Here is a 20,060-nt window from a genome sequence, read left to right as displayed (position 1 = left end):
AGTTGTACCAACTAGCAACGTATTTCATGCTGAAGTTCATAGTGGCTCCTAATCACATATATTTGCAGTAATCTCAAAAACGGGTTTTTCGTGGACCCATGTTCCATGTTTCTTCTACGTTTTCTCTCCTACTAACGTACAGTTTTGATCATTATATGGAAATAATGAAGAAAGAGAGAGAGAGAGGTTTCTCTAAACAAGGCAAATACTGATGAGATGGCTCCGACTTTTACATACTATCCTTCCACACCCAGGGCCTGCACTCCATGATGACCTCATAGTAGACCAACACTAAGTGCCACGGAATACTTATCACTAAGCTTCCTTCTTTTCCTTCTAAGAAGTTCTATAACTTTAAAAAAATATATCTACAGTTGTGAGAAAGGATTAACGTTGGCATCAACTTCAGCTGTTGTTATGATCTATCACCGTTCTTGGTTCCTTCCAGAGAATGGCGCAGGTTGTGACGAAATCCACCCTCACTCCTCGGGTGTGAGCACAATGTCGATTCACTACATTATTGGAAGGACTGATTGGGTACCTCTGGTCTGGAACCAACTGAAGCGCTACACCTGACTGTTGCTTTTTGAAAAGCAAGACTGTAGGTTCTACGATCTTTCTTTAGGGCAGACGAAACTATTACATCACAGAAGGGAAGCCGTCATATTAGAAATAAGTTGTCATATCCAGCATTAAAATATTATTCAGGTCGACCGATTCACGAGAAAGTATTACCCCCAAATCGAGGTAGGAACTGATGTGGTTGTTACTCAAAGAATAAAATGGGAAACAATTCAACTTTGAAATACAGGAAACAGAGATTCCCCAAGAGTTGAAGTGATTGTAGCAGCAAGAACATACCTTACGTCTTGCAAGCTCCAAAGACAACCCCATTACTAACTCAGGTGGACATAGAATGCTAATCAAACGTCCCTGCCGGCTGTCAGAGTAAGACACATCGGCCATAAAATCGCTCAATATTACCTTCAATTGAGCAGCACAAAATTACACTGAACGTAGGGTGAAATAAAATTCTGAGAACGTTTTATTCATGTTAGACAAATGTGAAAAATTGAAAAGTAAAGACGAATAGCATATTGAATAGTCGTCATCGGTGCTAAAAGCAAAAACAGTAAGAACAAAAACAGATTCAAAATCTGTGTATACTGCAGTTAAACGAATCCACAGAAATGGGAACACAGCGATAACATACAACTATCAGAACGGTCATATAGCTACAATGATGTCAGAGTACAATCCTGTGACAGTTGATGCTAGCATATACAGGGCAGAAACAAAATTCAAGCCCTACCTTGCAACCAGTGCAGACAGCAAGAATATGCGCCACTTGAGCTGCGGAGCCGTCTACTGGAGTATACGTACAAGAAGTTGAAGGTTAATTTTGTTGAAGACCAGAACCGTTAAATGGACCTTAAAATATAATATATATGGGATATGAAAACTACACAATGAATGTATATAAATGCAGAAAAGGCAAAGAACAGAATTTGAATTCAAATAAAATTATAAAAGACATAAGCTGTCCCCTGCAGGTTTACACTGCTACCAAACCATGTTGAACTTTGTAATAAGACTAATGGATTAAATGAATATGTGTTTAACATTTTAAACAGACATTGTGAATAAAAGCTGAAAACACTGCAGTGATAAAATAGAACATAAAACAGTTACTACGCATGAAGCGCTATCTGTGAGATTAAGTTTGAGGCAGGTAATAATCTAACATTACTTTACAATAAAGAACGTAATGTTTGGATCATTTTCACTTACACATTTCATATTTATATCTGTTACACAGCCGTAAAAGTGTTGCTAATAGGTATACCAAATAACCCTTCTTAATATAAGCAATTCAGAAACCCGCACTCGAATATTTACTGGGAACTAGGTTTACATGTGACATACAAGAATTTCACAAAAAGAACCATTACAGACATTTCAAAATTGTTTTTGGATAAGACTGTCGTGGTAAAACAATATACGAACCTATGACAGTAACAACTAGGAAGCTTTTAGTCTTCGATAGTGCTGCACATCTCTGGCCACGTTCTTCATGGTAACTGTAAATCTATGCATTTGTTGACTGCAACGACGTCGTGAACAACATTACACTTTTAAGTCCATCCAGGTGCTCATTCTCCGAACTTCTCACTATACACATCTTGTATTCAAAATTAAATCATTCACTGGCCTCGTGATCCATAATGCTTTGATTGCTACTCAAAGACGCTACCGCTTGACCACGGAAAATTTCCAGAAAAACCCATCAAGAACAATTTTGCTGGGAATAAGAGCCTCTACAAATATCTTACAGAATCGAAGGTGAACAAAAAATATGGCATTTTCACTAAAACAGCCAAAAACCAACAGTTAATACGACCGTATATTAAGTTGCTTTGAACAAAGCAATCGTCAGATAGATTTCTCGTTCAGAAATTAGTAACAGAGTGATTCTTCGTCAGACAGTAAGCCTCGACTTTTGTTCTCGACTGCAGAAGAAAACCAAATGATCTGAAGGAAGAATAGGCAGCATCAACAATAATTCTACGTTATTCTAATTAGAATAACTTCTGGGTCTGTGAAACAAAAGTGATGAGTCAGGTATATGGTGTGACACACGAATGTTTGGAAGTAGCCCTGTGGAAGTCTGGTGAACAGCGTAGCTACACTCCAAGTCAAAAGCTTAACTTCTCAGTTATGGCGTGGCCTTGACAGATGGTTCTACTGAAGCAGAGCTGCACAGTTTCATACGTCAAATGTATCGATTACCGTTCTAGGTGATTCAAAGGGTTCAAATGGCTCTAAGCACTATGGGACTTACATCTGAGGTCATCAGTCCCCTAGACTACTTAAACCTAACTAATCTAAGCACATCACACACATCAATGCCCGAGGCCGGATTCGAACCTGCAACCGTAGCAGCAGTGCGGTTCCGGACTGAAGCGCCTAAAACCGCTCGGTCACAGCGGCCGGCTCTATGTGATTAATAAATTGTTTTCGTTGCTCTGAAATCCATCGCAAATAGTAAAAATCAATACATACAGTTGTTCGGTCGTAAAAAGAAATAAAAGAGTATAAACAACTTTCACTCTCCAAAGTATGAGTAGAGAAGCTGACGTCTACATCTCTTCCAGCGTTACGGGAGCAAGAAGTGTGAGAGATCACATCTTTTCAGTGTAGCTGTCATTTTACGCACTGAAAAGTAGAATGAGATACTATAACCAGCCACTATCTTTCATTAAACAGTTGGAGTGGGCTTGATACTGTGTCATATTCCTCGTATTTAAGCCATATGAGTGCAATTTCCTTTACCGAAAATCGAATGTGGTTTGAGGCATAAAGGGTGGGTGCCTGCAGATTGTAACGAACATAATAAACTATGTTGCGTAATATTGCCTTCAATAACTTTTGTAGAATGGTGCAGTCGGATGAAAATTATTTTGATTGTTAAGCAATAGTATTGTCACATTTTTTTTATTTTTAAAACACTAGGCCGTTAGTAAATGCATATAAAACCATAATTATTTCGAAAATACAACAATTGAAATAAAAGTTTCAATCGGCCCTTGAACACTAAACGGAGGAAATGTTACAACGCTACTAAACCATTTTCAGTCCGGAACCGCGCGACTGCTACGGTCGCAGGTTCGAATCCTGCCTCGGGCATGGATGTGTGTGATTTCCTTAGGTTAGTTAGGTTTAAGTAGTTCTAAGTTCTAGGGGACTGGTGACCTAAGATGTTAAGTCCCATAGTGCTCAGAGCCATTTGAACCATTTTGAACTAAACATTTGCAAAGCTTTCTGCTCCACATTTTATTCAAAGAAAGTCATAATTTACAGGTTATGCATTAGTTACAGTTAATAGCAGAGATGATATAAAAGGTATATTGGCGATAACAAGGAAAGCGTTTCTGAAGAAGAGAAATTTATTAACATCCAGTTTAGATTTAGGTACCAGGAAGTCCTTTCTGACAGAAATTGTATGGAATGTGGCCATGTATGATAGTGAAACATGGACGATAAGCAGGTTAAACAAGAAGAGAATAGAAGCTTTTGAAATGTGGTGCTACAGAAGAATACTGAAGATTAGATGGCTAGATCACGTAACTAATGATGAGCTACTGAAAAGAATTGGGGAGAAGAGGAATTTGTGGTACAACTTGACTAGAAGAAGGGATTGGTAGGTAGGACACTTTCTGAGGCATCAAGGGATCACCAATTTAATATTGCACGTAAGCCTGGACGGTGAAAATCGTAGAGGGAGGCCAAGAGATGAATACACTAAGCAGATTTAGAAGGATGTAGGTTGCAGTAGTTACTCAGAGACGAAGAGGCTTGCACAGGACAGAGTAGCATGGAGAGCTGCATCAAATCAGTCTTTGGACTGAAGACCACAACATATTTAATTATTAGATCTCCAATGGTACGTTACCCACGAAATTAAGTACAAAGTGTCCTGTTTTATACACTACTGCAATTGTAAATCTTGCGAGGATTTAGTAATCTAAGGTTAAGACAAACAGTTATTTAAATACATCAGCATAATAACAGTTTTTGATCACATTTCGTTTACAACTCTATTTATTATTTATAACTAAGCAAAATAACCGTCGAACAATATTAGAATCTGAAGCGTGTAACCGTCTTGAAGCTACGTCTACTCGCACGTGCCAAAAGCTGCGGGCGCTCCTAAAGCAATGAAGGACCTCGTGGCAGTTGACAGGCACGCCTCGACGTTTTGTCCACTTACCCAGACGACCAACCGCCACGGCCATTTCCTCATTGTGGCGTAATGGCCAGACCCCGACCTTCGCAGATGGAAATTACCACGGCAGCCGTTTGCTGTCCACAAGAAGAGATAACCGATTTCATCCGGTTACCGACCCGTCGCCTCCGACGTGGCGCTAACTCACGCTCTGGAGTTTTTATTTACGACTACAATAAAGCGCCGCAGCGCGTTCACGCGATTTACGACCTCTTCCAGACAGCACGAGTGTGCCTCACGTGATCAGAGGCAGAAGGCGCGACTCTGTACTTTCTTCTTTAACCACTCCTGTTGTCAAGAGCTGTCTGGCATTTCCGCACATTTTACGTATGTCTTCTCACCTCCACACCGTATTCATAAGGGATGCGACACCGGCGCAGCAATCCCTACACAGAAGCTTCTGCTACGATACAGGTGTTGTACCGAGATCTCAAACATCAACCCAGTGAAACGTAAGTAGTCACCAGCACAGGGAGTTCAGGAATATTTAAACTAGTTGGCATTTGAAAGCGACAAGGTAGGTGCACAGCCGCCAACAATGCACCAATAGGAATCTGATATTGTCGACTACCACCTCCGCTGTACAAACATTTCGACTGTCAGTTCTCAAGTAAGAAATTTTTCCACAGACTAAATTGTCGCCTACTTCAAGCAAAAACGAAAACATAATTCCCGCCCTAATTAAAATGAAACAGGTATTTGACATGGTTGTAGATTTTATACGCCATACTTGAGTTATACATTTTTGCACGAGATAAATATTTGAATTTTTATACTTCTTACGATTAAAAATGTGACAAAATTTCCCAAAAGCAGTTTTCGAAGTGTATATATCGCATTCATAATGAGATGTTTTTTCTCGAAGTCCGACTTTTCGGAAAGCTTGCAAAATGTTTACGATTCAAAGTAATTGGTCATCGCTGGCCACTGCTTTCTCCCATCTACCGGACAGCACACGAATCCCGTGGCGGATGAACTGGGCGTCTTCTGAGGATACACATGAATCGATCTAGTTTTGCGCTTGTTCATATGACTGGCAGCGCTGGTTGGCCCGGTGGTGTGCCACGTATCAGAAACGAGAGCTACTCAAAGGGAGCAATGTCGGGAGAATACGGCGGATAGAATAGGACTTCCCGTTTTAACGTTTCCAGGTAGGTTTTGATGCATTTTGCAACATGTGGTAGAGCATTGTCATGTTGCAAAATCGCCTTTCCATGTCTGCCGTTCCATTGTGGCCGTTTGTCCTTCAGTGTCCGGCTCAAACGCATCAGTTGCTTTCGATAACGATTACATGTGATCATTTCCGCCGATTTCAGTAGCTTCCAAAACGTTCTCTTTCCACCGCTATGCCTGTCTTCCACATCAAAACTACCGTTTTGCAAGCGTTGAAACCATTATCTGCACTTCCTTTTACTAATAGTTGCCTTAACACAGGACTTACCCAGTATTTTATGAGCCTCGGCCTCAGATTTCTTCATCTTAAAGCATAAAATTAAAACTTCCAGAAAATAATTGATAATATTCAGTCGGCAATAACTTACTGATGCAATCGCATATCCACAAGTATTCTGATGCCTCCATTTTTACAAATTCCTAAGCTTACTGTATGATACTTACGACCTATCACCAGCACCACCACTAGCCATCCATTGCAAAACGGTGGAAGCCTAGTTGTAGAGTGGACATTTTAATAAGTAAGATTTTTGAAGATATTGCTTGATAAGTTTCAGCTGTTTCACAGACGGGAAAGTTTCATCATTAAAAAAATAAATTAAAAAAATGGAAAATAAAAAAGATTAACATTCTCCAGCCATATTTAAAATTAAGAGCAGATTTTCGACAATTTTATGGATGCTCTAGAGATTTACACCAAACATCAATGAAGGGGATTTTACGACTTTTTTATAGGAGATGGAGACTAGAGAGGTTTTCTGTCGCCGTTGAGCAGGTTGCGCTTTTATGCAGACATACTTGTTGAAACACCGCCACACTTTTTGATTCTTATAGTCAGGCGACAGCTACAACTACGTCTACATTGATATTCTGCAAATCACATTTAAGTGCCTGGCAGAGGGTTCACATCGAACCACCTTCACAATTCTCTATTATTCCAATCTCGTATAGTACGCGGAAAGAACGAACACCTATATCTTACCGTACGAGCTCTGATTTCCCGTATTTTACTGTGTTCATCAGTTCTCCCTTAGTGGGTCGGTGTCAAAAAAATATTTTCGCAGTATAGAAAACTAATTTAAATGTGACAGATACATCTTACAATCTCCTCAAATTTGCTGTTGGTGAACGAACATCAACTTCACTTTCATCGGATAATATTTTTTCTAATCTGGATAGGACATAAAACTGAAGAAGTAAAAAATTTTCTGAAGCAATCTGGAGCGTAAGAAACTGTTCGATGCTCGCTGTTACCCTCGTGATACTGTTAGAGCGGGTTGAAGTCTCTCACATTTGGAGAGAATGTGGTGCAACATGGCTTAGAGTCGGTAAACAGAATTTTGGAGAAATGAATGCTTCTATTAGGGATTATACATTGAAATGATGGTTCAAATGGCTCTGAGCACTATGGGACTCAACTGCTGAGGTCATTAGTCCCCTAGAACTTAGAACTAGTTAAACCTAACTAACCCAAGGACATCACAAACATCCATGCCCGAGGCAGGATTCGAACCTGCGACCGTAGCGGTCTTGCGGTTCCAGACTGCAGCGCCTTTAACCGCACGGCCACTTCGGCCGGCTTATACATTGAAATGAGACGAAGAGCAAATATAGTAGTGTGGTGGTAGTGATAACTGTAGGATACTAACCACAAAAATATTTTTTTTTGAACCGTGTAAGATTAAAATATAGAAAACTATTTTATAAGAGGTAAAACACCCAGTTAAATTAATTGCTTAATGTCACGTTCAATGGATCATTTGCACTATAAATCGTGATTATGTTAAACGAGACTAATTGTACTCTAATAAATTACGTCTTATTTCTCAATCACAGATTCAAATCGAACATCTTAATACATAGAAGTCGCGGTTCTAGGCGCTTCAGTTTGGAACCGCGCTGTTGCTACGGTCGCAGGTTCGAATCATGCCTCGGGCATGGATGTGTGTGATGTCCTTAGGTTAGTTAAGTTTAAGTAGTTCTAAGTTCTAGGGGACTGATGACCTCCGGTGTTAAGTCCCATAGTGCTCAGAGGCATTTGAACCATTTTTGAACCTCCTTTCCAGCATCCGTTAGCGATCTCACTTAGTGTAATTTCGTTCACGATAAGTTATTGCTGCACGTGATTTATAAAACTTTATTGGCTTTTCAGGATATTTGCGACATACACAAAAAATTTTAACTGTCAAGGATAATGATACCTCCAGACTGAAGAGAACGTAGATGTCTGGCAAAGAAAGTATCCCAGCATTTGGTTTAACGGAAACCATAGGAAACGTTAAAATGGAAGGCCTGACGGGGATTTGAACTACCGCTTTACCGAATGACAGTTCATTATTTGACGGCTGCGACCCCTTTTTCAGTAGTACCATACACAACCCTGAATGCTTGCATCTTAGAACTACTACCCCACTTGGCTTCCCGTGGTCGTTATCGGAAACACGCGGTCACTTTAGATTAAACACGTACAATGGAATAATTTGGAAATTTGTGGTAAGGTCTTATGGGAACAAACTTCTGAGGTCATCGGTCCCTAAGCCTACAGACTACTTAATCTAATCTAAACTAACTTACGCTATGGACGGCATACACGCCAATGCCCGAGGGAGGACTCGAACCTCAGACGGGGGGAGCCGCGAGACGCACGGACCGTGACAAGACGTTTCAGAACGCGCGTCTACCCCGCGCGACCGTACAGTGGTTCTTGAAAATGTTAGTGAAGATATCAGCGATCAAAACATAATCTTTGAAAATAATTATGGCAGTGTAGATCGGAAGACACATTTATTAAAAGGTGACCGATCTTCACATGATCATCTTCATACCTACAGCCACATTGATGGACAAAGGCTATGCATGGAGTAGGAACCGCTGAACGACGATAGCCAAGTGGTTATGACTATCATTATTCAGTGGTTCCTGTTCCAAGCACAGCCACTGTCATTCAGTATGGTTGTAGGTCTGAAGATGATCAAGTGATAATCGAAACTGGTCACCTTTTAATAGTAGTGCCTAGCGATTTAGACTGTCATAATTATTTTCAACGTACAATGGTGACTATGGGAATCGCATGGCATTGTGCATGATTTTGAGACAGTTGTGCTTATAGTATACGTGGGTCAGCGTGTCCTCGTGAAACATCATCGTAAAAACTGGCGATAAGCCGACCGAAGTGCCCTCACACCCAGGTGCAATAATATCGTGGTTGACTAACAAACTATAGCGGCGCTGTAGCATGTTTATTATTCGTGAAAAATTACATAACGTCACCTGTAGCTCGCTTTTGCGCTGTTAGTTCCGCAGAGAGCAGCCTACACTTCGCACAGCACACCATTCAGACGGCGGCAACAACAGCAGATACATCTCCATCCCCAATGCATTTTTACTCCATAATTTGAGCTCTGCAAAAGAGGTTCTTGAGTGAATTTATCTCATACAGATCTGCTATTCGGACACAAGAAATAAACTGCAGTTGTACTCTAAAAAGAATGATGCCTGTATTTCGGTAATTAAAGAAGTTATCGAAACGCTTCGGTCTTTGTTTCATGGGCCCTCGTTACTGTTCTTCTCGCTGAGAAGAGATTACAAGTTTCCTTAACGAGTCGGAAGTTGTTTCAGGTGAAAAACTTCGCTGCCTCCCCCGGTGTAACAGACAGCTCACAGGATTGAAGGTCTGGAGCATTTCCTACCAAAATTTAAACGCATGTTTACTTTATTATATTTATTTTAAAAGTGAGGCAGTAATTACATGTTAATTTTGAAATACGTCGCTTAAAACTGTCGGACATATTCAAAACTGCGATGTGTTTCTCCACTTGAAAAAGAGCGAAAGGCGGAAGTTCCGAACACTGCCTATACAGGGTCTCCCAGACGGAAGACTCAGTATTCGGAAATATGACAGCAACGTTGATTCGAAACAGAATGATCTAGTAAACACGGACTCTAAAGTGCGTACCTTAAAATCTATGAACACTCCCTATCGTCTTCGATATTGTGGAAGAAATCTCTTCTATTGCAAGCTCTTTGTTTTCCACATTTTGGGAAGAAATGACACGAAAAAAAGGAATAAACCCTAGTAAATATGTGCTCCAAAATGCATACCTATGCTATGCTATGAGCACTTATGAAGAAGAAGAGATGTGTTTCACGGTATCGAATACGCAGAAGTGCTTGTAGCTCTTAAGGCATCCATTTTAAAGCTCATAGTTCCTAGACTATTTTGCTGTGAATGATCGTTGCTGTCATATCCCTGAATAAAAAAATAATTTTAACAGTCGACGGCTGCAATAAATTTCTTAAGAAAAGGAGATTGTGAATGCTATCTAAGGAAAGATAATAAAAAAAGCTAACGTTTGCAAAATACTTAATAACTGGACATAACAGTAAAAGATAAGAATTTTAAAGACAGAGGGGAAATAGAGAAGAAGGTTGTTGGGAATGTTGGATGCAGTAAGTACATCGCTCTCCATGAAAATTGTATCACCAAGATGGATCGATGACTAATTATGAAATTTTACATAGTATGTGGCAGAATACATTATTTTACTGGCCGGTGATTTGAGGGTATACAGGAATACAAAGGGCTGCCATGTCTCGCAGTGGCTGTGGCTCTGACTTGCTTGTCGTCTAGTCGAACTCATCCTATGTGACATTATTAAATAATGCTCGAGGCCCACGAGAAAGACAGGGCTCAGGACGTACATCACAGCACGTGACGCTGCAAATCTTACGAGTACCGGCAGCCACCTGCGGTGCATAACGAGTAATGTTTTGGACTATTTTAATAATCCTTATTCGCACATTGAAATGCATGCAAGATCTCGACAGCATACGACAAAGTGAAGACCTTCAGTGGGTAGCTTTCCAATTACATACTAATTTCATGTGAGTCCTGTATGGAGCCCAGCGTTCGTTAAGTGTGGCAGACGACTAGTGTGACGTCACAAGTACGTTGAGGAGCCCGTATTTCTCGTCGGCCCTGATGCTGCTTCATCTTTACACCAGAGTGCATCAATAGTAGTGACTACCCAGTAACGGTGAGGGCACTCATGACAGTATCTACCTGACAACGCTGCAATTTACTATAATTATTCTGGCAGGGCGTTCAAGGAACCACCTTAAGAGTATATCTCCCTCGTACCAAGAGTACGTGGAAAAAGTGAACACCTAAATCTTTATGTGCTAGCTCTGATTTGTCTTGTTTTATTACATATGTTATTTTTCACCATGTGGGCGAGAGGTAACAAAATATTTTCGAATTCGGAGGAGAAAGCTAGTGATTTAAATTTCGTGAAAAGATCTCACCAGAACAGTAAATGTCTCCCTCATCTCGCTTTGTTTCGCAGTAATACAAAGCGAAGTACCCTTTCTTGAAGTATTTCGATGTGCAATCCTATATTGTATGGACCCCATACTGCTTAGCTACGATCCAGAAGGGGAACGAAAAGCGTAGTGTAAGCTGTGTCTTTAGCAGCTTTGTTGCCTCTTATAAGTGTTGCACCAATAAAACGCATTCTTTGGTTCGCCTTCCCCGTATTATTTTCTATGCAAATGGTTCATCTGATTGAAATCGCTAGATACTTAGTTGAACCTAGAGTATTATTAATGTTATGTATCCTGTAACCGAAATTTAAAGGATTTATTTTATTTTTTAGTAGGGAAGTTTATCGTACATTGTTAGAATTTTCAGGCTTTCGCGCTGTAATGGCTATTTAATACACTTCCATATTCCTTTTTTAAAAGACGGCATTCACTTCTTAAATGCTGCAGTCTCTTCTGAAATTAGAATATACTCCTGAAAAATTCAGGTTTTTTCCGAATGTGAAAAGCTGTTCATAGGTAAGACGTGATGATGTACCTATGAACAAATATTCGACTGAAATTTAAGAGGACTGCAAATCGAAAGAATCTTCTCAATACTGTACTTTTGTCCATCTGTTGCATTATTGCTCTGTGACAATCAGTAAGTGCAATCAAATTAAGCAACAATATTATCAAAAACCATTAAGAAGTTTAATACATTTTGAAACAAAAGCTATTAGAAACATATTAATTTCCTATATTCATGTTTTGGGTCTGGAGCTCCTGTCTTTCTGTCCATGTTCTCAATTAAATTTTGGATATAGGTTCCACTTTTATGCAAAAACACTGTTGTTTCTTGCTACCCGAACAAAGTGTTTACCCCGTTTTGCGAAGTGAAAAGGCATTTGTAAAAACGAAATTACACGAAGTACATTAATATATATATATATATATATATATATATATATATATATATATATATATATATATATATATGTGTGTGTGTGTGTGTGTGTGTGTGTGTGTGTGTGTGCGCGAGCGAAATGCCCTCAGAACGCGAAAGAAAAAGGATCATTCGGAGCAAAACACGACAAGCTGGTAGTGCAGGACATCATACAGAAGGACCTGCAAAGCCATATAATGTAAAATCACGTTTACAATTAACAAAACCCACTATTATGGCACAGAGGTGCCTGAACACATTTGGATAACGATAAAACGACAGTGTTTTTGCATAAAAGGCGGAACCTACATCAGATAATATAAATTTTCATTTCCAATACAGGTAAAATTTTTCAGCCGTTCAAGAAATTCAGTTACTTTGCAAATATCATATATTCCACGGTAAAAGACGTTCTACTCTTTAAAGGTCTAAAATTGTAGACGACCGACGAAGTATGGTTCAGTTGTCCAAGTGTTACATAAAAAGTTCTAAAAATATACAGCATTTTACTCAACATAAAATTCTCTACCTGAAGAATTAACACTATATTACACATAACTTGAATGTATTATAGAGTGTTTAAATGAGTGGAACGTGAAGTATTTACAAATGCTGCGCAAACCAAAATCTCAAGCCCAACTATTACAAAGACTGGAAAATGTAGGTGACAACTCAATAACGCAGTCTCTAGTGAGCATTTCTTCCTGTGATCCTTAAAATTAGTCTAAGAAATTACATTAGACTACAGTTTCGGGGTATACTTTTCTCTGTATACAATATTCTCTCCAACTCACAAGGGGATCTCATACTTTTTGTTGTTCATTGCCAGCTGCCACTTTTTGTTCGTAACCGATTTTGTGAGGATGCTGTGAAATTTTTCCATGAGTGGTGCCACCTCCACCCACTACACTGTAAGTTGACAGCCTCCCCTACACATACCTACTGAGGTGCAGGCCATGCCTAGTGAAACCTGATGTACTGATGGACCCAACTGGCACCACTGAAATACGACCCATGCCCTCTGCTATCAGCGCCCTATCCAGGCACATGTTAACGCGCCTAACAGCCGCATTAAGATGAGGCCGATCATGACGTTGAAACAGTTGCACTAAATGCACATTAGTCCCACCACTTTGAGCAGATATCTTTACCAGGTCACCACCTACATGATATTCCCTATCCCTATCAAGACTGTTCGCTGCTCCACCCACTATCACTACCTGATCCTCCCTCGTAAAATTCCTACATAACTCCCCTATGATGTCAGACACCTGAGCCAATCCTGCACTTGGCTTCACAATGCTTGTGACCTGGTACTCACTCTCCATCACTTACTGTAACTGCTGACGCACATGTCTACCATGCGAACTATCTAGCAGCAGAACCTTGTTTTTTCTGTTAGACTTTGCAACTGACCTAGGCCTCCTAACTGCTGAGGATTGCTGCATGTTTCCTACATCTACAGCTACAATAGGCTCCTCTCCGCTCAACTCTGACAGTTGGTCAAATATATTGCATGTACACCAAGTATAACTGTCTGAATACCTCCTCTTCCTAGCTGCCTTCTTGCCAACTCTCAGTACCCATTCTCCACCACCCTTCACCCTACTCAACCTATCCAGTTTGGAGCACCCTCAACTCTCTTGTGGTTCCCTTTTTAGGTACTCCACGTCGGCGTCTGCTCGTAGATACGTATCGTCGATAGGTTTTCCGGCTTTAATTCCCGACGTGACAGCGACGATTCTCCGATGAGATGCGGGCCTTGTGTTTTGCTGTTACTGCGAGTCTTGTAAATATCGCTTTTATTTAGTAATTTGCCCGGCTAAAACTCTCCCCTTTTGTGATTAAGACAGCCTGCTGGACCTTTCTGAGGAAGTGGGGACGTCAAAGTGTCACAAAAGTTCATATTAAGCAGTCCGTAAAACACGTAAACGTTCGCTTCAGTTAGCGTGTTAGTTAATGCCTACGCTTTCCGCTAGATGGTGCTGACTTACTGCTGAATAGCTTTGGCTCCGTAAAACCTTCACTGATTAGTACTAGGTAAATGAAATAAGTACAACACTCTTGTATTTCACTTTCACTCTATATTCAAGAATTAAGATGGTGATGGATGATGGTCTGTTTAAAAGGTTCCTAGCCTGGAGGAATCTAAATAGTCCGCAAATGCCGATATGCACGCGCAATACGTCCAGATTCGCAATTGACGGCACACGACACTTTCAAAAGTCCACACGTTAATATCTGAATACCGGTACCTCTGAATTCACTCGTATCAGCAGATAATTTGAGTTTCTGTCGTTTTTATGTCTGTAAAGTTCCAATCTAGCACAAAAGTCCTAAAATCCCCTTAATACATCGTTGCTACCAACAGTCAGAGATCGTACACTACATCACTTTTAATCTCCGTAATATTCTAACAGTTTATCGTGAATCTTAACACGATAAAGTCCAATCTAATTATTGTCTCGCTGACTGACACGGGTTCCCCGCCCTTTAACGAAACTATCAAGGAAAAAAGGCGGCAATAATGACGATCAGGCCTTTTTATAAGTTTTTCATCGCAAGAGTTTAAAGTCACTGCCTTCTCCATGACGGAACTTCCGTGGCTTTGCTGTACTTAGACGTTAAACTACTTGCTGATACACTATAATTTCGATCTGCAATTACCGAACTCTGATTCTACGCTATTTTCCCCTCTCAAAATTCTATTCTTAATTTTAAATTATTCTTTCTATAGCTTTTATCACTGTAAACTGAACCGAGATGTTACAAGTTTCTCCATTTTCCTTTGTAACTTTGGTGCCATGTTTCCATGTCTCCGTCGACATTCTGTGAGTGCATATGAATATCTTCGATGGCCTGGTTTTCCCCTAACAGAAACTCAGTGGCAGCTCTCCGCCCGGAGCGCACCTGAACAGAGCGTGGTGGCGCATTGGTTGGCACACTGGACTAGCATTCGGGTGGACGATTGTTCAAACCCGCGTCCGGCCACGCACATTTTGGTTTCCTTTGATTTATCTAAATTACTCCAGGCAAATGCCGAGACTGTTCCTTTGAAAGGCCAGGGCCAATTTCCTTCCCTATCCTCGACACAATTCAAGTTTGTGTTTCGTCTCTAGTGACCTCGATGTCGAAGGTACGTTAAACACCACCTTTTTTCTTTCCTATTGGAACGCAGGTCCGTTACAGGCACCAAGCGGAACTTTATGAAACTACAGCGAATGAAGCGGGCATATTCCACGATGTTCCAAAACAAATTTCGCATTCTTTCAACTAAGACTGAGAGGGATAAGATATGATGCATTATTTATAGAACGCACATCGTACGCCATATTGAACTTCAGGTGTAGGCCCCCGGTAGCTGAGTGGTCAGCGCGACAAAATGTCATTCCTAAGGCCCCGGGATCCATTCTCAGCAGGCTCGGAGATTTTCTCCGCTCAGGGACTGGGTGTTGTTATTATCATTTCATCCCCATCGACGCGCAAGTTGGCGAACTGGCGTCAGATCGAATGACTTGCTCCCGCGAACGGTCTACCCGACGGGAGGCCCTGTTGCAGTTGTTGTCTTCAGTCCTGAGACTGGTTTGATGCAGCTCTCCACGCTACTCTATCCTGTGCAAGCTTCTTCATCTCCCAGTACTTACTGCAACCTACAGCTTTCTGAATCTGCTTAGTGTATTCATCTCTTGGTCTCCCTCTACAATTTTTACCCCCCACGGTGCCCTCCAATGCTAATTTGGTGATCCCTTGATGCCTCAGAACATGTCATACCAAACGGTCCCGTCTTCTTGTCAAGTTGTGCCACAAACTCCTCTGCTCCCCAATTATATTCAATACCTCCTTATTAGTTATGTGATCTACCCATCTAATCTTCAGCATTCTTCCGTAGCAACACATTTCGAAAGCTTCTGTTCTCTTCTTGTCTAAACTATTTCATGTTTCACTTCCATACATGGCTACACTCCATACAAATACTTTCAGAAACATGTTCCTGACACTTAAATCTATACTCGATGTGAACAAATTTCTCATCTTCAGAAAGGCTTTCCTTGCCATTGCCAGTCTACATTTTATATCCTCTCTACTTCGACCATCATCAGTTATTTTGCTCCCCAAATAGCAAAACTCCTTTACTACTTTAAGTGTCTCATTTCCTAATATAATTCCTTCAGCATCACCCGCCTTAATTCGACTACATTCCATTATCCTCGTTTTGCTTTTGTTGATGTTCGTCTTATATCCTCCTTTCAAGACACTGTCCATTCCGTTCAACTGCTCTTCCAAGTCCTTTGCTGTCTCTGACAGAATTACAATGTCATCGGCGAACCTCAACGTTTTAATACCTACTCCGAATTTTTCTTTTGTTTCCTTTACTGCTTGCTGAATATACAGAATGAACAACATCGGGGACAGGCTACAACCCTGTCTCACTCCCTTCCCCACCACTGCTTCCTTTTTATGCCCCTCGACTCTTGTAACTGCCATCTGCTTTCTGTACAAATTGTAAATAGCCTTTCGCTCCCTGTATTTTACCCCTGCCACCTCCAGAATTTGAAAGAGAGTATTCCAGTCGACACTGTCAAAAGCTTTCTCTAAGTCTACAAATGGTAGAAACGTAGGTTTGCCTTTCCTTAATCTAGCTTCTAAGATAAGTCGTAGGGTCAGTATTCGTCACGTGTTCCAATATTTCTACGGAATCCAAACTGATCTTCGCCGAGGTCGGCTTCTACCAGTTTTTACATTCGTCTGTAAAGAATTCGCGTTAGTTTTTTAAAGCTGTGACTTATTAAACTGATAGTTTGGTAATTTTCACATCTGTCAACACCTGCTTTCTTTGGGATTGGAATTATTATATTCTTCTTGAAGTCTGGGGGTATTTCTCCTGTCTCATACATCTTGCTCGCCAGATGGTAGAGTTTTGTCAGGACTGGCTCTCCCAAGGCCGTCAATAGTTCTAATGGAATGTTGTTTAATCCCGGGGCCTTGTTTCGACTCAGGGCTTTCAGTGCTCTGTCAAACTCTTCACGCAGTATCGTATCTCCCGTTTCATCTTCATCTACATCTTCTTCCATTTCCATAATATTGTCCTTAAGTACATTTCCCTTGTATAGACCCTCTATATACTCCCTCCACCTTCCTGCTTTCCTTCTTTGCTTAGAACTGGGTTTCTGTCTGAGCTCTTGATATTCATACAAGTGGTGCTCTTATCTCCATAGTTCTCTTTAATTTTCCTGTAGGCAGTATCTATCTTACCCCTAGTGAGATAACCCTCTACATCCTTACATTTGTCCTCTAGCCATCCCTGCTTAGCCATTTTGCACTGTCTGTCGATCTCGTTTTTGAGACGTTTGTATTTCTTTTTGCCTGCTTCATTTACTGCATTTTTATATTTTCTCCTTTCATCGATGAAATTCAGTATTTCTTCTGTTAGCCAAGGATTTCTACTAGCCCTCGTATTTTTACCTACTAGGCCCTCTGATGCCTTCACTACTTCATCTCGCAAAGCTACTCATCCTTCTTCTACTGTATTTCTTTCCCCCATTCCTGCTAATTGTTCCCTTATGCTCTGCCTGAAACTCTGTACAACCTCTGGTTCTTTCAGTTTATCCAGGTCCCATCTCCTTAAATTCCCACCTTTTTGCAGTTTCTTCAGTTTTAATCTACAAGATATGATGCATTAATTATAGAACGCCCATCGTACGCCATATTGAATTTCTGGTGTAGGCCCCCGGTAGCTGAGTGGTCAGCGCGACAAAATGTCAATCCTAAGGGCCCGGGATCGATTCCCAGCAGGGTCGGAGATTTTCTCCGCTCACGGACTGGGTGTTGTATTGGCCTAATTATCATCATTTCATCGTCATCGACGCGCAAGTCGCCGAAGTGGCGTCAGATGGAAAGACTTGCTCCCGGCGAACGGTCTACCCGACGGGAGGCCCTAGTCACACGACATTTACATTTTACTTTTCAGGTAGCTGTTTCGTCTTGCTATAGGCGATGACAGACTCGACACTACACAGGGAGACGTCGGAGTGTGATTTGCCGCTGGATGTTCGCAGAGGTCGCAGTTGCACGAGGTCAGCGCGGAGCGCTGTTGGCAGCGCGCGGTCGGCTTCACGACCTGCCCTGCCCCTCCGCCACGTGAGGAGACAGTTCAGTCGGCCGCCGCTGCTCGCCGCCTGAGCACGCACAGTCCTGTCTTAAAGAGTCGCTGCCATGGCTGAGGACGCCGCTGCGGGACTCATGCTGCCCGGACTGCGCTTCGGCTGGCTGGACCACATGGTGTTCGGACTCATGCTGGCAGTCTCCCTGGTCGTTGGCGTCTACTTCGGCGTGTGCGGCCGGGCCAAGAACACCGCCAAAGTGGATTACCTGCACGGCGGCAAGAGCATGAGCGTCCTGCCGGTGGCCGTGTCGCTGGTGGCTAGGTACGTGGGCTGTAACGTCGCATTACGACTGGGAAATGAGCCAGCGAAGCAGTACGGACGTTAGCGAAACGTTAACTGACTCAACAAACTACTAAAATTTCCTAGAGCCATTGACATATAGCCGAATGGAATTCTTGAACATCCTTCTCAGTATGTTCATTCGACCACGATACACTCTTTCTTTATTTTTTATTTTATTATCATCAGTCTCATCTACATATACATCTACATTTATACTCCGCAAGCCACCCAACGGTGTGTGGCGGAGGGCTCTTTACGTGCCACTGTCATTACCTCACTTTCTTGTTCCACTCGCGTGTGATTCGCGGGAAGAACGACTGCCGGAAAGCCTCCGTGCGCTCTCGAATCTCTCTAATTTTACATTCATGATCTCCCCGGGAAGTATAAGTAGGGGGAAGCAAATTATTCGATACCTCATCCAGAAACGCACCCTCTCGAAACCTGGACAGCAAGCTACACCGCGATGCAGAGCGCCTCTCTTGCAGAGTTTGCCACTTGAGTTTGCTAAACATCTCCGTAACGCTATCACACTTACCAGACAACCCTGTGACGAAACGGGCCGCTCTTCTTTGGATCTTCTCTATCTCCTCTGTCAACCCGACCTGGTACGGATCCCACACCGATGAGCAATACTCAAGTATAGGTCGAACGAGTGTTTTGTAAGCCACCTCCTTTGTTGATGGACTACATTTTCTAAGGACTCTCGCAATGAATCTCAACCTGGCACCCGCCTTACCAACAATTAATTTTATATGATCATTCCACTTCAAATCGTTCCGTACGCATACTCCCAGATATTTTACAGAAGTAACTGCTACCAGTGTTTGTTCCGCTATCATACAATCATACAATAAAGGATCTTTCTTTCTATGTATTCGCAATACATTACATTTGTCTATGTTGAGGGTCAGTTGCCACTCCCTGCACCAAGTGCCTATCCGTTGCAGATCTTCCTGCATTTCGCTGCAATTTTCTAATGCTGCAACTTCTCTGTATACTACAGCATCATCCGCGAAAATCCGCATGGGGCTTCCGACACTATCTACTCGATCATTTATATATATTGTGAAAAACAATGGTCCCATAACACTCCCCTGTGGCATGCCAGAGGTTACCTTAACGTCTGCAGGCGTCTCTCCATTGATAACAACATGCTGTGTTCTGTTTGCTAAAAACTCTTCAATCCAGCCACACAGCTGGTCTGATATTCCGTAGGCTCTTACTTTGTTTATCAGGCGACATTGCGCAGGTTTGATGCGGATCACCACCAAGAATATCTCTCCCGTAATAATCTTTGCATCTCGGTGAAGCACTTGCAGACAGCTTCTTCAATTATATATTACACATTGTCCACGCAGAGGTATTCCTCTTCAGCTTTTGCCCTCTGCTGCCACGGAAGTTATTTCCTGCA

At 41.6% G+C, this 20,060-nt stretch overlaps 1 protein-coding gene across 1 annotated transcript in view; it reads left to right on the top strand.

The window, feature by feature from the left end:
• The first annotated feature begins 5,174 nt into the window (after window positions 1–5,174).
• The window catches only part of LOC124612844 (sodium-coupled monocarboxylate transporter 2-like), a 104,993-nt gene continuing 90,107 nt past the window's right edge, over window positions 5,175–20,060 (top strand). Inside the window, exons 1-2 of the mRNA XM_047141273.1 lie at window positions 5,175–5,238; window positions 18,260–18,628. Coding sequence (XP_046997229.1) covers window positions 18,417–18,628 — 212 coding nt within the window. The 5' untranslated portion in view covers window positions 5,175–5,238; window positions 18,260–18,416. The remainder of the gene's footprint in view (window positions 5,239–18,259; window positions 18,629–20,060) is intronic.

This window comes from Schistocerca americana, chromosome 4 (assembly GCF_021461395.2).
Source record: "Schistocerca americana isolate TAMUIC-IGC-003095 chromosome 4, iqSchAmer2.1, whole genome shotgun sequence".
Lineage (NCBI taxonomy): Eukaryota > Metazoa > Arthropoda > Insecta > Orthoptera > Acrididae > Schistocerca > Schistocerca americana.
This window is presented reverse-complemented; position numbering and strand designations above follow the sequence as displayed.